At 40.5% G+C, this 22,542-nt stretch overlaps 1 protein-coding gene across 6 annotated transcripts in view; it reads left to right on the top strand.

Moving 5' to 3' along the window:
* Positions 1-22,542, top strand: part of DIP2C (disco interacting protein 2 homolog C) — a 310,834-nt gene that overhangs the window by 253,549 nt on the left and 34,743 nt on the right. For all 6 annotated transcript variants that reach the window (XM_074554492.1, XM_014269188.3, XM_005480400.4 and 3 more), the window contains 7 exons: positions 1,037-1,160; positions 2,725-2,846; positions 5,907-6,018; positions 6,105-6,214; positions 8,975-9,105; positions 17,769-17,937; positions 18,873-19,043. In XM_074554492.1, the coding sequence (XP_074410593.1) occupies positions 1,037-1,160; positions 2,725-2,846; positions 5,907-6,018; positions 6,105-6,214; positions 8,975-9,105; positions 17,769-17,937; positions 18,873-19,043 (939 nt within the window). The remainder of the gene's footprint in view (positions 1-1,036; positions 1,161-2,724; positions 2,847-5,906; positions 6,019-6,104; positions 6,215-8,974; positions 9,106-17,768; positions 17,938-18,872; positions 19,044-22,542) is intronic.

Raw genomic sequence — 22,542 nt, 5'->3', positions numbered from 1 at the left:
GTTTATGTGTTCTTCTTTAATATATACGTATTTACATATTCTTACCTTCCCCCCCAAATTTTTTATAAGCACTTTTTTTCAAGTGAACTTAGTGCTTGTGATAGTGCCAGGTGTGTCACAGCTGTGCTGGACACTGAATTCCTATTTCTCCATAGAACAAGAACACAAGCCATGATGCAGCCCATACTGCCCTGTCCCTTTCTCCCAGCCCAGACCTGGCCTGACCAGCTCTAGGTGCAGCCAGTCTGTCCTGTAAACTTGTTTTTAGTCTTCTGAGGTGTCTGCTTGCAGTGGTAGTGAATTTTGTGATACAGATGTATATATTTTTCTAAATGGGTACTTGTGTGCCTGCATATATGCACACATATATGTATATTTAGGGAGTGCAAGAACTGTAACACTCATTCGATTTAAAACACTGTGACTGTTAGATGATTTTGGGTTTGCACTATTTGAAATGCTTCAAAAATGCCAAGTTCATGCTGACCAGAGTTATTCAAATTTTAAAAATGGCCTTTCTTCTCTCTTTCATTTATATGCAATATAAGTGCTTATCTTTTGTTCCAGACTAATTTTTTTTCCCATCACAAAGTATTGTTTTCTCCTGTGTCTTTTGTCTTTAAAGTATTTCTGCTGGGCCATTTGGCTCCACTCCAGCATGCAGACAACAAAATGCAATTTTCAGAATTGCTCTCTACAGATGCTCCAGTTTGCTGCAGAGAGCATGAAGGCACTTGCCTGGCTGCAGCAGGAATGCTGCCTATGCAGCAAGGGAAGTACAGGATATCAGCACACTGCTGTACTGCCTTGCTGGGGGCAGAAGGCACAGAGAGAGGAACAGAGAACATTCCTCTACTTCAGAAACATTTTCTCCTTCCAACTACAGTTTGGCCTAAGGCTGAATGTTTCGTATTTTAAGTTCATTGCATGGCATATTGTGGCTGCCCCTCACCCCACAACTTCTAAGGTGATGAGGAAAATAACGTTTCAGCAGATCATGTTATCTCCTGTGACATTTATCTTTCTTGCCGTGCAGGGAACAATAGCCAACTCACTGACATGTGTCCAGCTGCATAAACGAGCTGAGAAGATAGCTGTCATGCTGATGGAGAGGGGACATTTACAGGATGGAGACCATGTGGCTTTGGTTTACCCACCAGGTAAAGAATTGCTGTGGCAGCACCTTGGGACTCCTGCAAGTTCATCAGCTGCTGCAGCAGGGGTGTTACTGTGTGCACCATGTGAACTGTCAAACACAAGATGTTTGCCTTGTGCACATTCCTCTGAATTTAGTCAAATGTATTTAAAAGAATCTCTCTTTATCCATACACACAGATTTTATTTCTTTGGGTTCAGATTAAGACTAACCTGGGTTTTTAAAACCTGTCTCTTACGAGTGGTAAAATTTAATTACAGCTTTTTTTTTAATTTACTGGATGCAGACTATTTTGTGAGCATGCAGTTCCATCTGCTAACTGTTCTTAGGTTCACTTGTTCCATTCCCTCTTGCTGCATTTCATGAGGGTAAAGCAACAATAACCAGGAATTAATACATGGGGGTTTTTTAGAGTAGAAATTGATAAGTAGCAAATGATCAAGAAATACAAAATTGTCATTACAATTTTCTCTGTAGAATCTTAATCTAGGTAGCTGTCTTGGTTTTGATTTTTATCCTTTGGCATCAAGGCTTTTAAGTTTTTTTTTTAACTGGTAACACATTTGACATTTGCTTGAAATTATTTCGGATCTAGCGCTTCTCTTTCATCTTTAACATTTCTTGTGTGTTAGCAAAATAAACAGTCTGATTTAAGGTCTGTAATGTGATATTTGGTTTGTAAGGACTGCAAGACACTGGTTATATCTATGTAGTTATAGGAGCAGTTTTGCAATGGTTAATATGGGAAAACCTTTTCCACAAAAGAAGACTAATACTTCAAACTTAAATGTTTGTTTTCTGTATTTCACTTCCCGTGAATGAAGCATTTTATTGAAGGAACAATAACCTACCAGTACTGCAGATCCTTTTCTACTGAAAGAATAAACCAGCCCCCACTGTCATCTTATCACAGCCTGTGTACAGGACCAGGGAGGTGACAGACAGCAGTGTTCAAGGGATCTTTGAACTGTTGTCTATTCAACCTCCTTAGGTAGCCTGGAGGGTGCTGTCCATTGTCCATCACCTGCTCTCAATATTTATGTGGCACAGCACTAAATTTTATGTTAGAAGCAGGATTTCAAAATCATTACTTCCTTTTTTTACTCCAAAATTTCAGGTAGTTTAGTATGTGAGTTAAAAATGGCAAGAGACAGTATTTTATGGGACCTCCAGATGTTCTTGCTGCAGCTGATAGGACCAAGCATCATTCTACCTATTCCTTTTGCTGGGACATCCCTCTTCTTGTACACTCTATAAATGTACATTTAGGAAGATAATTAATCTGTAGAAATCACACTTTTAACAGGCTACTTCCTGAACAACAAACTGGAGTTCTCCTAAATCAGCTATCTGGCTGCAGTTTTGTGTGTCACCTGTGGTTTTTCATGCTCAGAACGGTGCAGTTGAGAGCAACCACTGAAGCTGAACAAACACTGACGAGGGGCTGAAAAAGAAATCTGTTAAAGGGCTTAGTCACTCATTTAACCTTCTGGGTGCAGTTCCAAGTATTATTTATGCTGACACAGGAGTGTGCGATGAAGCTGTTTGATTTTTTTGTTCCCGTGCAGGGATCGACCTGATCGCGGCGTTTTACGGGTGCCTGTACGCGGGCTGCGTGCCCATCACGGTGCGGCCGCCACACCCCCAGAACATCGCCACCACCCTGCCCACCGTCAAGATGATCGTGGAGGTGAGCACACACCCCGGAGTGCATGAGGAGGTGAAATGGGTGTGTCTGGGGAAAGATTTGTGTCTTTAGGAGCAGTAACCTGAGTGAGGGGTGGCTGGGCTGAAGAGTTGAGTTCCTTCCCGGGCTCCGGCCTTCAGTGTGCTGCAAAATCACTGCTGAATACACAACCTGCTCACCTGAGCTGTCACGTTTTGCCCCAGTTGTGTGACTCTTTTCAATAAATATATTTTAAATGCTTCTTTATATTTATATTTTTATATTAATATATAAATATTTATATAGCTATAAATATATATAACTCCACCATCAAGATGATCGCGGAGGTGAGCACACACCCCGGAGTGCATGAGGAGGTGAAATGGGTGTGTCTGGTGAAAGATTTGTGTCTTTAGGAGCAGTAACCTGAGTGAGGGGTGGCTGGGCTGAAGAGTTGTGTTCCTTCCAGGGCTCTGGTCTTCAGTGTGCTGCAAAATCAACACTGCTTGGCAATACACAACCTGCTCACCTGAGCTGTCACGTTTTGCCCCAGTTGCGTGACTCCTTTCAATAAATATATTTTAAATGCTTCTTTATATTTATATTTTATATAAATATATAAATATTTATATAGCTATGAATATATATAACTGTGGTACGGTTCCTCACCTGCAGAGCCGCACAGACTCTTGAGAAAAACCTAAGTGGGAAGTACACTCTATAAATGTACATTTAGGAAGATAATGTCACCAATGCTCACCTCTGAATATCCAAGTGTTCTCCTTTTAAAGCAATTTCAAAGTTTTGTTCTAAAGATGTTTGTCAGTCTTTGTTTCATCCAGGAAAGTGTTGCTATGACTTTTTCATTCATTGCTTTCTTTTGCTGTTTTGGCTTTATCTAACAATGTTTTAACCTTTGTTGCACATAAATAACTAAAATATACTTCTTACTGAGGGAAGTAAAAATATTTGAAATTAGCCCTTTACACTGGGCAGTTTCTAATTTACTGATTGGAATTCTGAAGAAACCAATTTAAACAAATGTGTTTTTACCATTGATAATTAATTTTGATATTTTCAATTAACAAGTAGTAGAGATAGTTGTAATTTTTGGCTTTCCTTATGGCATCAGATGCCACAGAGTATCAGAAGAGGTATGAAAATTTGTTATATTATTTTCAGGATTCTTGTTATTGAATATTTTGGCACTCAGTGTTTTTAAACAACAATTGTTAGCACACAGATGTGATGTAAAATGTGGTTTTTTTCTTTTTTTTTTCTGTTTAATAGCTAAACTAGATGTTTGATTTCATGATAAAAAACTGACAGATCTAAGCTTGCTTGTATTCATTGTCCCTTTGATTGACTAACTTTAGATAAAATGTTGACATTTATTGGCCATATTAATGCCAGTCTGACTTATAAACATCTCAGCTTTGTTTTACACAAGAATTTCTCTCAATTTTGAGATTAATGGTTTTGTAGAAATTAAAATATTGCAGCTGTCTTTCCATTGCCAATGCAGTCACACAAATTCCCTGATGTGATGGGGTCAGTGCCTGCTGTAATATGTTGTATGTCTGCACAACACCTTTTGAAGTCAGTCAGAATGACTTCTGAGTAAAATTTGGCCTGAGTAATTGTGTTTTTGATGAGCTGGTAGTTGTAAAATATAACTGAATTGAGCCCCATCTTGAGCAGTTCCTAACCTGTAGCTAAGCTCCTTCCCGCTATCCCTATGTGTTTACCTCTGATGTGGAATTCTCCAGGCATGGATATTCTGCATTTTAATGAATCTTCTGATCATCCCAATTATGTAATTCCTGAGGGGGCTGGGAACCACCAGCCCTTGAAATTCCTTTTGTTTATGGTTTAGTGTCCCAAATCAAGATTTTCATGGATTAAGATTAGTGATGTAAGAATTAATTTGCCTTGCCATGACAATGAAAATAGATTAAAGGGTGCTGCAGTGGCTTTGTTTGTATTCACTTTTAGCTTGAAGTATTTAAACAGCCTATACAGGGCAGTCATGGGATTAGAGTGTCAAGAGATTAGAGTTTGATTCAGTGATATTTGCTCCAAATTTCAAAATGTCCAAATTTTTCGTGTTCTAAAAATTGGCTTCCATGAGATCACTGTCAATAGAAGATGTTCTGTTCTGCTCAGTGATAAAATTATTGTACATATGATTACTGATTTTATTAGTTTAAACACAGGAAATTTAGTGTGCCATGAAATGTTTCGTTTTCCTTAAAGAAAAAATACACACAGCAGCATTTGCACAGATTTTGAAAGTTTGGGGAAAAGAAAGATAATGTTGCCTTTCCAGTTTTTCCTGTGTTTTATCTTCAGTGATTTCAGTGCTCTTATGCATGTTTGTCTGAATTCCTTAAGCATATGAAGTTTTATTAATAAGAATAAGAAGTATTCTTTTTAAGAAAGAAATATTCTTGTAGTTGATACCTGTGAACTTTTATGAACAGCAAATCTAAAAGGAGAATTCAAAATCTATCATTTAAATTTCAGTGCAGATGGAATTTGCTGTAAGCTCACCATTCCCTTTCTTAGTGCCACTTCCACAATTTCTGTTCTAGAGCTGCTTTTGCCAATATCAGGAGAGCTCCCAGTGGCTTATCACTAGCACAGGAATTGGAAATACAAGGCTAACATAAAATTGACTTAAGATAGTAAAAGTGTTCATATAAAATGTCAGACTAGGGTTTGGTTTATCTGAAAATATTGTTTATGAACCAAGATACATTATTGTCAATCTTCTTTACTGGCACTTTGGGGTGAGAGCTGATGTAATGTGTTGGAAAGGTCACATTCTCACTGTTAAGGTGACTTTAATTTCATTACAATGCTCTTCTCAAAGTGCAGTTTTCATGTAAGTTGTAAAACTCACATGACTTTGTCTTCTTTGTGAGCTGCATTTTTGAGCATCTTCTCACCTGCCAGTCAGAAAAGATAAAGTTGATACACCTGTGTCCTGTTCTGGCAGAAAATAAGTCACAGTCTTGCCCATTTTCATGGGGGAGTTAATTAGCATCCCATTGTGTTTTTATTTATTTCTTGAATTTCCAGGTGAGCCGCTCTGCCTGCTTAATGACCACGCAATTAATCTGTAAATTGTTACGGTCGCGGGAGGCGGCGGCAGCAGTGGACATCAGGACATGGCCTCCAGTGCTGGACACAGGTGAGTGCTGGGCCAGGGGAGCTCTGCCCCTTGTGTCCCTGGGCTGGGCAGTGACACACACACGTTTCTGTCTCTGTTCCCACCAGATGATTTGCCAAAGAAGCGGCCTGCACAGATCTACAAACCTTCTAACCCTGAAACACTTGCTTACCTTGACTTCAGTGTCTCCACCACTGGCATGCTGGCAGGGGTAAAGGTAGGGACTTCTGCTCAAAGCTGCCCTGTTTGCCATTCTGCCTGGCTTGCAGGTGATTCCTCGTGATTTTTGGGAGCAGGAATTGAAGTACTTCCTCCCATGCAGACATTGTTGGAATTCATTGACATAAGATTAGTTTTTCTCTACTTGATACAGGACTGTGTGTGGTGGGTTTAGCCCCTCTCCTCTCTCTCAGACTAAAAATTTCATTCCAGTACTCCTGTGCATAGACCACTAGTTTGCCTGCCTGAAGCATTTTTCAGCTTAGGCATCTGTTATTTCCATTTTATGAAGGAAATGAGACTGTCATTCTTTTCTGCTTGTTCCAGTGCCTATTTGTTGCTCCCTTCTTATTGCAACTCAGCTACTGGCCATTGGTTTTCAATATTTTCTTCTTCTTGCAATTAAGGGACCTGATGATTTCTTTGATATATTCAGCCAGTATAGGCTTGAGTAAGCTGCTAAAATTAATTGATAGATTCCTTTGCTAAGATGAGCCATTTTGAGCTCTTGCCTATTTCTGCCATTTTCTCCAACCCTCTAGCCACAATTCATCAAATCTGTTTTACCTAACTTATGTATCCCACTACTGGTTTCACCAAGACTCACTAAAATCACTCTGTTATTCTTACCTGTTTCTTCCTTACTCCTATTTGTTGCATATCCAAGGGCTATGATTACTGTAGCAATCTCAGCTGATGTATCACACTTGGAGCCTATGCTGAATTCCTCACACTCATTAGTACCATCCATCTATTTGCAGAAACTGTCAGCATAATTTATAAACAAAGAAAACATCATTTTCCCATTTTTTGGATGAAGGGATGGAAGCAGAGAGCTGTTGAAGTGACCAGCCTGGGGCTCACTGATGGTTAAATGGCTGACCTGGCTGATGGTCACATATTGGAACTCCTGCAGCATTTATTCCATGTAACTTTGAATGGCTACAGTGCCTACAGATGTGGAGTAGTCATTGGGCTCCTCAGTAGCCAACAGAGTGAGGCAGGGACTTTTAGGGTGTAATTTATCTGACTTATCTAAAACATCTATTTTTTTAAAGGTGTGAATGTCACATAAGTCTTCATTTCCTCTAGAGAAAGTCTCAAATGATTGTTTCAGATGCAGTGATCTGTATTAAATCAGGTCTGAATTGCACTTCATCAGACTTGCAGAAATGGCTACTAACTATGCAAAGTGAGTATTTGGGAAACTTCAAAGATAGTCAAAGGCAGGACTAGTCAATGAGCCTTTCTTAGTGTGGCTAGAGGGAAATACAGATAAATCTATCAAGGAATTCTTGATTAGCTTCTAATATCTGGGTCACAGAGCCTGCAGGTCACTGATTCAGCAGGTTTATGTAAACAGTTACCATCTACTACATCATCACTAGTGATTAATTAATTATAAAATGATCAAAAGAGGCCACAAGGCTTATATTCGTAATGCAGTGGTACTAAATTAAAAGAAATGGCTAAATAACTCCCATGGTTCCTGAGAAGTTGATAAATGTTTTGTAATCACTTTGAAAGTAGTAGATTCCTCTTGCATTTACTCTCAACATTTTCAATTGCTTACATGCAGTATGGTGTAAAAATTCACAGAACAGCAGTTCTGTATCAGTTATGTTCAGTTTAATCCCATGTGAAAAAGTGGTTTTGATTCAGCTGGAGTAGAATTAATTTTCAGGCTGCAGATGATCACCACACAGACACCCTTTCAGAGCTGGTCCTTTTGCATCACTTGGACCACATCCAGCCTCAGTTATGGCTGTCATTGGAATGGAGAAAAAGTCACTTCTGGAGATTTATTCCCCTGTTTACTTTAAGATCAAATAAATTTTATCTTCCAAGTGCCTGTTTTCCTCCATTGACTCTCAGGGAGCACTATATAAAGCAACCAGCTCCCTATGTGGCAGAGATCAAAGGTTTGGTAAGTTAACTCCTATCCACACTGTATTTCTAACACTGGTGTCTTTCTTGTTACAAATAGAGAAGACAAACATTAAAAGATATTTTCCGGTTTCCACTGTCATGAGAACTTGTAAGTCAGGATGGGTGAGTGTGGAAAGCATCGTAAAACTAGGGAAAAAAACCAGAATAATTTCCTTTAGATCGGGTTTTTCATTTCTACTTTCTGCTTGTATTATCTTTGAAAGCTTCCTTACCAAGAATTTAAGAACCTGTTTCTCAGCCAGGAGCTGGATAACATGAAGATATTTTACAGATATTTATTTACAGAAACTTTACTAAGTTTGTTTGGGATTTTTATTGCTGAATGTTTAGCTGTTTAGTACTGCTTTGCTGGCAAAAAATCCCTTACAATTTAAAAAATACTTTGGCATTTTTCATTTACTTTAAGAAATACATACTTTAAAATATGTTACTGATGATCAACAAAGTGTTTCATTCAGTCATTCATTCCTTTATTCTTCCAGAAAGTGTAGTATGTTATCATTAGCTTTGCTTACAACTTGGAGCACATCTTTAAACTGCTCACAGCTTTCTTCCTAAATCACTTCAAACTTACCATTCATTCTGTCTGCTCTCCCCTTTCACAATTACGTGGATGCCCTCTTGAAGGAAAATTATGTTTTCTAAGATATAAATTACCTGTGTGCATAAAGCCAATTACATTGAGCATAAAGTCAATATTTATTTGGTGTTTTTATCCTGTAATTGATGCGAGCACTTGGTGCAGTCTGGGAGTGATCCTTCCAATGACACAGTTGATCATTTTAATTGCTTTGCTGTTGTGTTTCAGATGTCTCATGCAGCCACTAGTGCCTTTTGTCGTTCTATCAAGCTGCAGTGTGAGCTTTATCCCTCCCGGGAAGTGGCCATCTGCTTGGACCCCTACTGTGGACTTGGGTTTGTCCTCTGGTGCCTCTGCAGGTGAGGCTTCTCCTCCTCAGCCTTTTCTGAACCAGGTTTTCACTGTGCTGTGACACAGCAGGACGGATGTGTGAGTGATGAGAGGATGGGAGGAGCAGGCAGTGCCTGTGGGAGTGCCACAGCAGCTGGAATGCTGGGAGCTGTGTGGAAGCTGCAGTGTGGAGGATGTGGTTTGTTTGGGCAGGGCATGGCTGGAGGTCTTTGGGCTGGGAAGCGCATCAGAGCATCAGCAGGGCTGCTCACTGACCTGCTGCTTTCCTGCTGTCCCTGCAGAGCCTGGCCTGATTTAGTTTAGTGCTTTACCAATATTACCATAAGGAAGTGGTTTCCTCATGTCTTCTTTTTCATTCTCTGATCTGAAAGCAGGAGGAGATATCAGGGGATTCTCATTTGTGGGACTTTAGGGATGTGATTTCTACAGAGACACAGAAGCATTTTCTTGCAGAAGTGTGTTTTCTTGCACGTACTCATATGGAAGTAGGGAAGTTAACAGAAAACAAAACATTTCTAGTGAAATGTGAATCAGCTTTTTGGGTTAATAAATTTGGAAATATAACTTTTCTGTCAATCTCTATACTCAAGGGAAGTTACAGTTCAGCAGTGAAAGCAGGTCTATTGATTTTTTTTTTTTTAAGTTAGCTGGGTTGATGCATAGGGAAAGGAAAAGAACTGTGGGAGTGGTAATGGAGCCCATTTTGATGAAGGCATCTCAGAGTCATAGTGGTCTGACATCTTTCCTCTCTCCACAGAAAGTTCTTTGGTGTTAGCAGTACTGCTGTTTTTATTAGCTAAAATGAAGATAATCCACGGCATTAAAAATACTTTGGATAAACTTTGTACCAATTTACTAAATACCTGAAGGAAATATTTGATAACAATTTCTTTTCAGCAATTATTGCTTTTTTAGAAGTAGGCTATTGGCACTGTTTATTGCCCTTTTAAAATATTTGTTATTATATATTAAATAGGCTAAAGATTAACAGTATTATCTTATTCATTCTTGATCAGTTTTTCTTGATTTAAGCCATACTTGCCTAATACTGTTTTGGATTTTACATAGGGATTAGAGTTGCCTTTGTTTTGAAAAACTTCTGGGTTTTCAGTGTTTTATTTACCCAACATAAAAGAAAAGCTATTGAGGCTGCAAAAAACCCCTTCAGAAATATTGAGATTTTAATTAAATCATTCTGCTTTAATTTTTTAAATGTTGCTTTTTTAAAGTCAGTTGATTATTTCTGATAAAGACTTGAGTGCTCCAGCACGTGCTGATGTGCCAGGACAGGATGGTCTGTGCAGCACCATAGGAGAGTTCAGCTGTGGAATGTATCATTGCATAAGATAGTGCTGGAATCCAGGAATAACTTCTGTGCAACATCCTGGTAGAGCCATAAAACAGATAAATGTTGACCTGTCCAAAACACAAATAATTTGTGATGCCCAAGACTCTCCTGAATGCAAATTTTTTTTCTTCCAGAACCATTTCTCCAACAAATAAGCATTTGCTGCCCTTAGGTCCTTCCCAATACTGATAGCACTCAGCCTTTCAGAGGGAGGAGGTTGTTTATGACTGGCAAGTGAATTAAGGCAGCAAGCCTCTGGGAGAAAGCAATCAGAGTCCGCGCTCATTTGTAGCTTACAGAAGGAATAGAAAATTTCATATACCATTTTCAAAGAAGAGAAAGGAGACAAGGGATTTGAAGGAGCTGAGATCAGGGCAGCAGCACTCGAGTCTTATGAACCTTCACATCAATCTCTTCTTTGCCACTGATCCCCTGTTCCTATTAAATCAGAAAAACTTCAGGCTGCAAGAATTGCGATTGTCATTTGGAGAAAGCTGGCATCAGATACAGCCTAATTAATTCCACTTACAAATCTAATTTCCATTTCATTACTATTTTAGAAATGAGTATTATTCGATGTGATAGGAAAAAATACATCCTGGAGTTTATAAGGCTCTTACTCCTCATAATTTAAAATTTTGTGACTTTGCCTTTTTACTCTTTGAGGTTCAGCAGAACTGGATCCTGCCCAACATTTCAACCCAGTTTTCTAACTCAGAAACTTCTGCTCTAAACTTATGATTGTCTGTCACCACTTCCACTTACTAAATTAATATTTCTAATGGCATATGGAAATGACGTTTGGTCTTCAATTTTTTATAAGTTTGGGGCTTTTGAGAATTAAATAGGAACTCTTTGTTTTAGGAGCCCAGCAGGAAGCAAGAGCAACCTCCTGTGCTGGGTGCAGTTAAAAGTACATTTAAATTCCTTTATTAACTAGACCAAAGCAGGCATTGACTAAGAAATTGAAAGAAAAACTAACCTTTTATCCCCATTGTAGGTTCTTAGATGTTGTGCTGGCCTGCTCCACTGTGGTGCCCCAGAATGCCCCATTCTGTGAGGTCAAAGCTACTTAGGAAAGCTGCTGGAGCATGGAGCCAGCCCTTTGGTAAGTTTGAATATATTGCATAGTTTTGCAAAGTTTTTTATTTTTTTTTAATTTATTATTTTATGGCCTAAAGGTTATAAAATAATAAAGAAAAGAAACCTTGCAAAGCAGAGCAATACATTAAAAATACTGTTCCCTCTAAAGTGGCTGCATGCTCCAGCAGGGTTTCCTTGGAACCTTTGTCATTGAACAGCAAGTCCTGGGTGTGGCAGCAGACGTCAGCCCCATGTGAGTTTGCAAACCCCTGACTTCCTAATTTTAATGAGTTCTTACTCATGATTCAATAAAAGAATACATTATCTTTGTGTTTTTCTCTTTAATAATCTCATTTATCCATTCTGAGAAGGTGATCCTAGTATTCTGACTTGCATTGCATTACATTTTAAATTGTATTACATTATTTAAAAGGAAAAAAAATATTCCTCAAATGTAAAAAAATTGAACTCTAAATCCTGTTGTTCGAAATGCTTCCTGAAATTAAGATGTCCCTGTCTTAATGCTTGTCACTGTGGGGCAGAATCCAGCATTCTGCAGTTCATTAGGGAGGATTCACTTAACTGATAGTTAATTTGCTGAGTAATGCAATAGAATCATTTTCCCCCTATTTTAGCCCAGCTAAGCCAACTCAAATTGCAGTTCTAGTTTTACTGCTGGGAGACAGAACTGTCCTTGCTCAAATTCAAATTAAGTACATTAATAATTTTTAATAAACTTTTTATATATTCTCAGAAACTGAGCCTGTCATAGTGTAAGTCAGTGAAACTCAGACTGGACCAGAGGAACAGAACTTTTTAGTCCACAGCAGCCATGCAATAAATAGGATGACTCCTAGGAAGTGGTACAGGGAAGGCTCTCCATGGAAGCTACTTCCTCCTGTCCTGCTCCTCTGCCTCTGCTCCATAGCATGAAGCCAAAATCCAGTGGTGCTGCCAGGTGGCTTCTGCTACAGAAAGACTGCAAGGTTTCTTAGCAACCAGACAGGTGGAACTGTGCAAGAAGTGAGCAAGGGATAACAATACTCACAGGAGAACTGCATTTTAGGGAAGTTTATTGTGTTAGGAATCACTGATTATTGTTAGGGTTTTTAGGCTAGCTTGAAGATAACTGGCAGGCATGAGCATTTCACCCAATTTCCAGCTCATATGCAGCAAATTAAAAGCAAGACTGCATAAAGAAGCCTAAATGCCACATCAGAGCTGGGTAACTCTGACATGGGAAGTGAAGGATATGAACATAAACATCTGTCATGCACTCTGCAAAGTGCATAACTGGCACAGGAGGAGTGTGAAGGTGTGCGGTGTGCCCACACACTGCTGTGTGCCAGTTTCCTGGAGAGTCTGTAGCCAGTGGCAATTTGTGGAAGAGGCAATTTGCTTTCCTTCCACATGACATCAGTACTGTTAAACCTGCCTCAAGCCTGGAAAGTTCAACGGCAGCTGAATGCACTGAGTCACCTTGATATGTGAGTTCTGAGGTGAGTTGGCAGACTTACCCCATCACCTCTGGATACATGCCCTTACATGGGGTATGAGTGGGGCAGGAGAGATGGTGATAAGGAACCAGAATGATGCTCAAGGCTGAGCAATGGCCTTTTGCTGTCTCTGGTACTGATGGATTATCTGCTTACCATGTGCAGTCATGCTCTTGGAGCACTGTCTGCCTGCTGTCATCTTTGGACTCTGCAGGTAGTGTTAAGTCCTTTACTTTTTCTCCCAAAGTCCCTGTTTTTAGTTCATGTTGGATCTCCAGAACTGAAGATTCAATTTTGGCCCAAGTTCTTTGAAGCCTAAGAAAGATATATTCCAAACACTGTCCTCTATTGCCTGTACTGTGCTTCCTACAAGCTTGGTCCAGGAGATTGTGAAGACTCTTCTACTAAGTCTGCCAAGACTCTTCTACCAAGACAGGTATGGGAACTGGGTGTTCCCATACCTGTCCCTCAGTGCCAAATGCCAAGAATCATCTGTAGAAATGCAGAAACCAGATGCAAACACTTACAGTGTTCAGCAGCACCCAGCTGCCTCCTCCCCTGAAGGGGGAAGCCGCTCATGTCACCCAACAAGGACACAGGAGGAAGGGCAGTGATGGGTCAGTGACTGCCAGAATGCAATTGCAAATTGCACTTGCCATTGTCAGCATTTATTGACCTGCTGAAATGTTTGGGACTATAATAAAACCTCAGCTTTTACTGCTGACCTGCCTCAGCACAATATGGGCTAAAGCTCCAACTCAGTGGAACAGTTGAGGGCCAAGAGGTCCTTCCAGGAATCCCCGTTTGCTGCCGGAACAGCGCAGCCAGTGCTGTGATCAGATGGTGCTGTCACACCAAAATACATCCTGGTGCTTCACCTGGAGTGTTCCTGTCCTTGGGCAGCCCTTGCTTAGTGCAGGCAGACAGGGCTCTTCACTTGCTGCCAAAGTCCAAGGCTTTGTCCACCACATGAATATTTTTTCCCCTGCATTCCTCTGCAGTCCCCTAAAGGAGGACAGCATTTCTACAAGGTGATCTCACACCTCAGCCACCCCTGCATTTCACTCTGCATCTGCATCCCAAAAGTCATTGTGACAAAAGACATTGTGATCCAGGGCTGCTCTACATGTGTCTGCTCCTATTGTTAAGACCTGCATTGGGAGATGGATACTTCTGTGACAATCTTGATACAGTTCTTTCCTAGTATTTACATAAGCAAAATCTTGCACTAGTGCATTTTATCATGTATTGTTGCAGCCTCAGAAAGGGGAATTTAAGTTCAACAGTTTATATTTAAACTCCCAAGTTTTTCCTGATATCCCATTCATCCCCCTGCTGCCAGTGTTCACCATTATTTTGTTGGTTCCTGTATGAGAATAGCCAAGCTGACAGCTTAACCATCTTAACTATCATTGTTTCAAGGAGAGATGGAATTACCTCACCTTGTTCAGTGCCTCTGTTTCAGGATTAACTCTACCAAATCTAGAATTCCATACCTGGATGAACCCACCAAACTTCTCTGCCATTCCTAGAACTACATGGAGGCAGCATTGACAGAACTTTCTGTAGGTTTGGAACCATGTCAAGCTTCATCCAACACCTCCAAAGCAGCCTTGCACAACTGCAGCTTGTTCAGGCACATGGTCCTCTGTGTGCTGTTTGGCATTCATGCTGAGCATGACCTTCTGACATCTCACAGTGGTTTGAACCCACTAGAATGGTATGAAATGTTTCAACCAGCTGTACAAGGGTATTTTTTCCTCAGCTTTTTCTCTACCAAAACAGGGGTGATAGACAGCTTCTCAAGGGAATATAAACTTGTGAATTTTCAGTGATGTATAGCATTCTGTGGCTTGGACTGAGACACAAATTCTGTGCAATGTTTCAGAGATTGATTCAGGGAGCTGAGCCAAATTATGGCCAGCGTTGTAGTGACCAGGTGCTGCATAAAGCACTTCAGCTGTGGAACTGGCACATTCACCCCACAATTACGCCTTTGTAATTCTTCTTGTAGCTCCACCAACTGCTCTTGCAAATCAGAGGATATGCATGGATTATTAAACCACAGCTCAGCAGGCAGAGCCTGTGCTGGGTGTGAAGTTTGCAGGCATGGTATCAGCTGGCTGTAGGTTTGTGTATTGCAGTCAGGAGCAGCACGTGTCAGGCTCTCCAGCACAGAAAGTTTTCTTCCTGCTTGATATTTCCTTCGGCTGTGCAGTTTGATCCTGCACTCCACAGTATTTTTGAGGCATTATGAAACTCAGAAAATGTTCTAGCAACATCTTAATTTGTTTCAGTCTAATTGGAGTGATTTCTTTTAGTCTAAGCCTGATTATAAGAGTATTTGTTTCCCTCAGTCTGAAGAAGATGGGTTATTTTGCATCCAGATCCTCATGCTTTGCTACAGGACTGTTGGTGGGAGCAAAACCACTTTCTTCGTAAGTTGATCAAGACAGGTAGACAGTTCACCCTCACACATTAGTGTTGCTGAGGGGGAAAACATTTGTCTTTGGTGTAAATTCTGCTATTTTGAATGATTTCCTGGTAAAATACATTTAGAATCAGTTTCCTGTTTTCCTACCAAAGCAATGCAGCTTTTTTCTCCAATATTGCTGTGAAGTTTGTGCAAACTCTTTTCAGTACAGGGATAAAGCTTGTTCTTTTGGTTTGGTTTTGATTTTGGTATGTCTGCCCAGTTGAATAAGTGATACCTAAGGGATCTTAATGTGGTTGTGAGTAATAGTTCTCCCACATTTGATACCCTGGCATCATGTTTATTATTGTGCAGATAATTTTTTCACCTGCTGCTGGTTGCATCAATTAGAGAAGTTTACAGTCAGAGGGAAGGGTTTGAAGGTGAATGTCTGTATATACTCTATATATATATGGGCTCCAAACTGTATATTTATACCAATTGACCAATTGGAGCCTGTCCCAGGTTTTTACTTGAGTGGTTACAGCTTCCTGTTTGTAAGAATTATGTATTTTCCAGACAGATTGCACACCTTGATTGTTTGTGGAGCCCTAAGCAGCCTTTTGGTCTTACTTCTCTGAAAAACCTAATAGGATTTGCTAAGAATGAAAGAGAGAGGTAATATTTATAGTAAAAATCAGTACTACTCCCTGGCTGGTTTGATCTTTCACTGAGCTCAGGGCATTCCCCTTTCAGGCATGGGTAATGCTGCCAAAATCTCTTTTCACATGTTTCTGCAGCACATGCTCAAGGTTCAGTGGTGCTTTATTGTGATTCCATGAAAGGGTAATGGTTCATTTGCCCACCCTGAGCTGTGCCCACCACGTCAGCCCCACCCCAGAACAATCACTCCCTGGTGAGCCCCTGCTCATCAATCACCCAGAGTGGCATCAATGGGGACAAGCAGTCAAAGATAAATTTCTCCTCTGTGATAAATGAAATTGCTTGAACTGTAGTTCATACATATTCCATGACATCCTCAGGCTCATACTCCAGCAGAGACCTAAACAATTTGGATTATTAACTGCTGTTGTGGCTGGACTTGTTCACTTCTTTTGCCTTTATTGTACCAAGTAGAGGCATCCAGGTCACACAAAGCTCGTTCTACATGGCACAGCTTTTGAAAGCACTCTCCTCTGGGTCTGGGGGAAGTGGGGGCACTCACTCACCAAGGAGGGAACGTGTGTGTGTGTGTGTGTGTGTGTGTGTGTGTGTGTGCAGCCCATCTGCAAGGATTGCAAAGCTGCCTGATGTCCAGTGTTACAGAGATGCTCGTGTTCCTGAAAATAAAGTTCCATTTCATGTCTTACCTCAGACACTTGGATTTGGAAACATTGCCTTTACTTTACCAAGCTGGCATTTCAAGTTTTCAAGTCACAAATGAAATTCTTTCATGCATCATAAATCTTGGGGGCTTTTATGGTCCTTTCTCAGAACTTCTATGATTTGGAGGCTTTGTGCTGTCACCATTCTGATTTGAAATATCTCCAGATCACAAATTGAGATGTGAGAGGACTGTAAAATTGATGGTAAATGTTCCTATATGAGATGAGTGAACAACATAGAACCCATGGGAAATAAAGTCATCAAATTAGGAATATCTTTCCCTTGGGGAGATTCTTAGGTACCAGAGAAATTAGCTCTGACATAATTTTTCCCTCAGGGATCCCGATAAGTGTATTTTTGCAATATTTATGCTCAGTGGGTATCCAGTATACAAGAGATGTAGTATATTTGAGTTTCAAAAGTTCATAAAACTTTCACAGAAGAAATTTAAAACTACAAATTTAAATTAGGGCCAGATTTACTCCCTTGAAGATTACTGCAGACCTCTTGCTTGCTTTAGCAGGAGGCAGGTCGTTCCATATTAAGTAATAAAGTACTCTTCTAGTAGAGGTCTCTTAAAATGCTAATTACTCAATCCAAAGTGTTTGTCAGCAACACTTAATTTTTTTAAATATTATTACACTGCTTATTCACACCATTAATAGCTGAGCTATTTTGCTCTTTTTGGTACAATCCTAAGAGCAAAGTCCACTGGAACTTTGAATGAATTCGTAGTTTAGGAGCACATTCTGCCTGCAGTCCTCAGAGACTCTGGAAAAGCAACAGAAAACTAGGGTTAAACATTATGTTAAACTTCTGGAGCTGTGGAGCACTGTAAGGCTTTACATGATCCAGCCAGTGCTGTGATAAACTGTGTATTCACCTACATGGTTTGTCTGTGGACACGGGTGTTTAGTGTGTGTTAATGGATCTTGTGTCTTGCAGCGTTTATTCAGGACACCAGTCTATCCTGATTCCTCCCTCAGAGCTGGAGACCAACCCTGCCCTGTGGCTTCTTGCAGTGAGTCAGTACAAAGTGAGGGACACTTTTTGTTCCTATTCAGTCATGGAGCTCTGTACGAAGGGACTCGGTTCGCAAACAGAGTCGCTGAAGGTGAGTGCTCCTGCTGTCCTGCCCGCCCTGCTGCCTGCCCATGGGCTTTGGGAGCCTTCAACACTCTGCTGAGTGTCTGCTGGGAGGAGAAAATCATCAAAGGGCACTGGCAGCTTCCACAGAACCCACGTTTCCTTGCCAGAGGCTGTGTATCAATACTAGTCATTCTTCAGATCACAGGGCTGTTAAACATCAAGGAAAGGCTTTTATTTACCTAAGCCTTCTGATGTGTGTTGCAGCCTGTGTTGATAGGCAAGTGTTAGAAAACAGAGGGGTAAATGTCCAAGAGGCTCAAGGAGTATTACATTATATAGTGTGTTTTATGAATACCCTGGTTATATGAAGTACTAGTTTGGTTTTGACCTCTATAGTTAAATAATCACATGCTTAAAAGTACTGTGTTGTTTTAACTGGATGATCCTTGTTGTATGGAGAGGAGGTTACATCTTCCTTCCCCCCATCAAAATTAAAAGCCAGGTAGCCAGTTAAATATCTGAAATCATCTGGAATTTCCCGTGTGCTACTGAAATAAATTTATCTTGAGATGCTGATACTTATGATGACTCCAACCTTTACCATCCTCTCTTAATAATTTCCTAATCAGTTTTTCCAAGTCTAGACATTGCTTCCTGTTTTCTGTTATTCACTGTCGTCTGAATTAATTTGGGGAAACAGCATTCCCTCCTTTCAGAATTAGCATGCCCATCATTTCCTATGTGCTAATACTGAGATGACAAGCAAGTGTGTTCTTCTCCAGCTATTAGAGTGTCATCTGGCCATCCGGCCTCCAGGAAAAATGGAAACTGTGATGATACCTTAGCCTCTGTTCTGTTGTTCCTCTGGAATCATATTACCTGCATAATGCACTTAAGAACTTCTGTTTTGCATTAAACCTGCCCATTTGTGGCCTTTGTTACATTTTGATTTCTTTTTAGGCAAGGGGACTGGACCTCTCACGTGTACGGACGTGTGTGGTAGTGGCAGAAGAACGACCTCGGATAGCTCTTACTCAGTCATTTTCAAAGTTATTTAAAGACCTGGGCCTCCATCCACGGGCTGTCAGCACATCACTTGGCTGTAGAGTTAACCTGGCAATATGTTTGCAGGTAAGATTTTTCACTCCTTAAGCTCAAAGTTGTTTTAAGGCAATGGTTTTCAGTAAGAAGCGTTCATTGTATTTCCTTTGGCTGTTTGGTCATAGACGTGCTAAGAAAATGCATGTAGTACTTAATGTTCTTGCATACACAGGTAGTAAATTTCTGTTACTTTGTCAACAATTCATCCCTCTCATGTTGCAGTCATAGCATTTATTCTGCCCATAACTACAGCAATTGAGAAAAGCACCTGACAGTGACAGAACATGTACTCCAGTAGGTAATCATGTCATGTAAATGACAGTTTCCAAGTGTTTACTTCAATGTGTTACAAAATGGATTCCTTCTGTTCATAAAATACTTCCAACCATTACTTGTTTAACTAGACAGATATTTTCTGCACACAAGAAAAATTATGTTGCTGTACCTCTCCTGTTTTGATCCTCTAATCAGAAGAAAAGTCCCAAGGATAATACAGGATGTAGCATGCATTCTCCAGGAATCTTTACTGAGTCACGATTTTAATAACTGATGGAGCACTGTAGCTGTCTGGTCTGAATTTCTGAATAGCATCTAGTTTTTCAACCAGTGAAAACTGCACAAGAAAATTGTTTTAGGTTGTTTTAGTCTGTAGTATTTTATTTTTGAGGACTTCATATGGTGAAAGTTACCTTTCCTTTTTTTTAGGGTGTTTCATTCTTGATTAATTTTGCCTTATTTCCAGTTTAAATTCATCTAGACATTTTTTAACTCTAGAATAAGAATTTCATTTCTGTCATGCATCTAATACACATCTTTTTTTTTGATAAATAGGTAAAGAATCTTAATTCATGCTCTCCTGATCTCTGTCTCATTTTTGTGACTCTGGATCTCTTTCTGTCCTTCAAATCTGGTTTCAGAGTTGCACATATTATTCTGTAATAATACCATAGGTGTCCTACTCAGGTGTAATGTTTTCTAATTTATGAACCTTTTAAATACTAAAAGAATCATCTTCTGCATTGGCAGCTGCTCTGGCTGGGAAGTTCCATATCCATCTGGTGATGTGCCATGTCTCTAACCTCTTCAAAGTCACTGTGTCCTCAGTAGGACTTGCCTGTACTCTGTGTGTCCATCCTGCATTTCCAGCCTGGCAGCTGCCCCTGGTTTATGTGAAGAATTTCTCATGAAGGTCCCATGGGTGCTTCAGTGTGGAAGTCAGAGCAAATCTTCTCAGTGACACTGCAAATGAGAACCTGCTATTCCTTTTCTGATTGTAAATGTAAATATTTTTTAATCCAAAAAACTGACAAATTGAGGTTATGGGTTCAGCACAGAGCAGTGTATCTGTGCCTGCTTTAGCCTCTTGCCCTTTTCAGTGTTAGCAGGATATGAGTACAGGAGGTGTGCCACAGCTCCAGCACTGCTTGCTTTCTGTCTGACTGCAGCAGAGGATCCCTACAGCCTGAGGTGTCTTCAATTATTACTGTCAAGCATGTGACAAGGCAAAGCTGAGCAGGGTTAAAAGTCATTCTGTTGCCCAGAGCTGGAGTTGTTTGGTTTGCCATTCTGTAATTGCTACCATAAATATTCTCCAGGAATAAAAAAGTTTTAGAAAGGAAGGGAATCAGGGAAGAGATGACATACCTCAGCTGGAAACAGATCAGGATGGGGCCTGTCAGCTCCCTCAGCAGCTGTGGTGGAGCTGCTTCTGAAACAGAACTCAACTCCTTTGGATTCTGGTCCTTGGAGAGACCAGACATGAAGGGTGCTTTAGATTACAAGGGCAAATTTTTAGCTGCAGAATTTTGCTTGCCACTAATGAAAATCTCCATTTTAGATGTAGCGCCATTTAGATTTAGCACCAATCTCTGGATGGTTCATGGTTGTTGCTTCACTTTTAAGTCCTTAATTCAGGACAAATAATAAAATCAGGGGATAACACTGAGGAGCAGTAAGCCAGGTGCAATATCAAAGTGTGGCCTGTTGGAAGTACCACTGTGCTTGTTCTGCCTGGGATTTAATGTTTTTCACAGCAGTCTGTGTGGAGCTGTGTTCAATTTGTGGCTGAACAGTGTTGAGAGCACACCAGTGGCTCGTGCTGACCAGTCCTGCACAGCACCAGGGCTGTCCCCATTTCTCTCTGTGTCCCCTGCCCCATCACCCCACTGCCCTCAGCAAGCAGGCTGGAGGAGAAAGAAGCTGGGAAGGGACAGAGCCAGAAAAGCTGTCCCCAGCTGACCTGGGATATCCCATAATGTCATGCTCAGCATTAAAGGAAAATGGTGGTTGGTCTTCCAAAGCAGCTCAGAGACTAGCTGGGCATCATTCTGCTCAAAGGGAGTGATGAGTGATTGCTTTTGCATCACTTGGGTTTTCCTCTTTCCTTCTCTCCTTAAACTGTCTTCATCTTTCATCTTGACCTGTGGATTTTCTCACTTTTGCTCTTCCTTTGCTTTCCCTGTCCCACAGGGAGCTGGGTGAGTGCTGAGCTGCTGACTGGGTCAGCCCACTGCAGACATGCAGGGAAGTGGCTACCCTCAGAGAAGCTGGAAGGTTTAGTCAGCATGGAGTTAGGCTGGATTATGACTTGACTGTATATCTGCCTTCTGATTGTGTTAACCCCTTAGCTGAAGATTGCTTCTTAGATGGTTCTTTACAGAAATTCTTGAAAGAGTCATTGAATCAATCTGTAAAAGTGGCTAAATCTCTGAAGGAACATTGGCAATAATAGTGCCTATGGATTTAGGAACAGCACAGAATGAGAGCCTTAAGTGAGATGGTTAAACAGCCTGGCTGATTGTGTAGCCTAATGTCAGGCTTTGTTGGGTTCTACTCAGATTTGGCATCTCAGTCCATAGGACAAACTAAAAGCCAAACACTGCCTAAAGATTGGTGTGCTGGAATGGAGAAAAGCCACTTCAGGACAGGCTATATGTAGCAACATTATCTTCCCAAGCAGAATTGTTTTTAAAGCATTTGAGCTGAGGCTTTTTTGGCAAGTTTTAAAGAAGCTCAAAAAATTACTAAAGGTTTTACACCAAAAAATGTAATTATTTTGGTGGAGACTGTAAAGATAGAGACTTACATGATTTGAAGCATCTGGCAGTAGACATTGCCAGGGACTGGATACTGAATTAGATTGTACTGAATACCCTTTCCAAATTGCCTGGAACTTCATGGCTAGTGGCATTCCAGAATAGTGGGCTATTCTCTTTTCTCAACTGAGGAACAAATTAAATTTTAATCCCTCATCTACAGTATTACTGCAATTAGTATTGTCTCCAATATGTTCCAGAAATGAGTTATGATTTCTGGATTCTTCACACTGCATAAAACTGCTTCTCAAGATATCTGAGTCAATAGCATCTGCCTTTGCTTTTTTCTTCCAAGTTATGTCATCTATGAGATCAGCACGTGGTTCCTGGAACACCAATTTCCACAGGGATAATGGTGATCTAGCCTGGTCTGCAGTGCTTCTAAAATATGTGTCTACTACTCACCTTGCTGAACATATCCCAGGATTCAGCTG

Source organism: Zonotrichia albicollis, chromosome 1 (assembly GCF_047830755.1).
Source record: "Zonotrichia albicollis isolate bZonAlb1 chromosome 1, bZonAlb1.hap1, whole genome shotgun sequence".
Taxonomy (NCBI): Eukaryota; Metazoa; Chordata; class Aves; order Passeriformes; family Passerellidae; genus Zonotrichia; species Zonotrichia albicollis.
The sequence above is the reverse complement of the archived record's forward strand: the minus strand, read 5'-3'. Positions and strand labels throughout refer to the sequence as shown.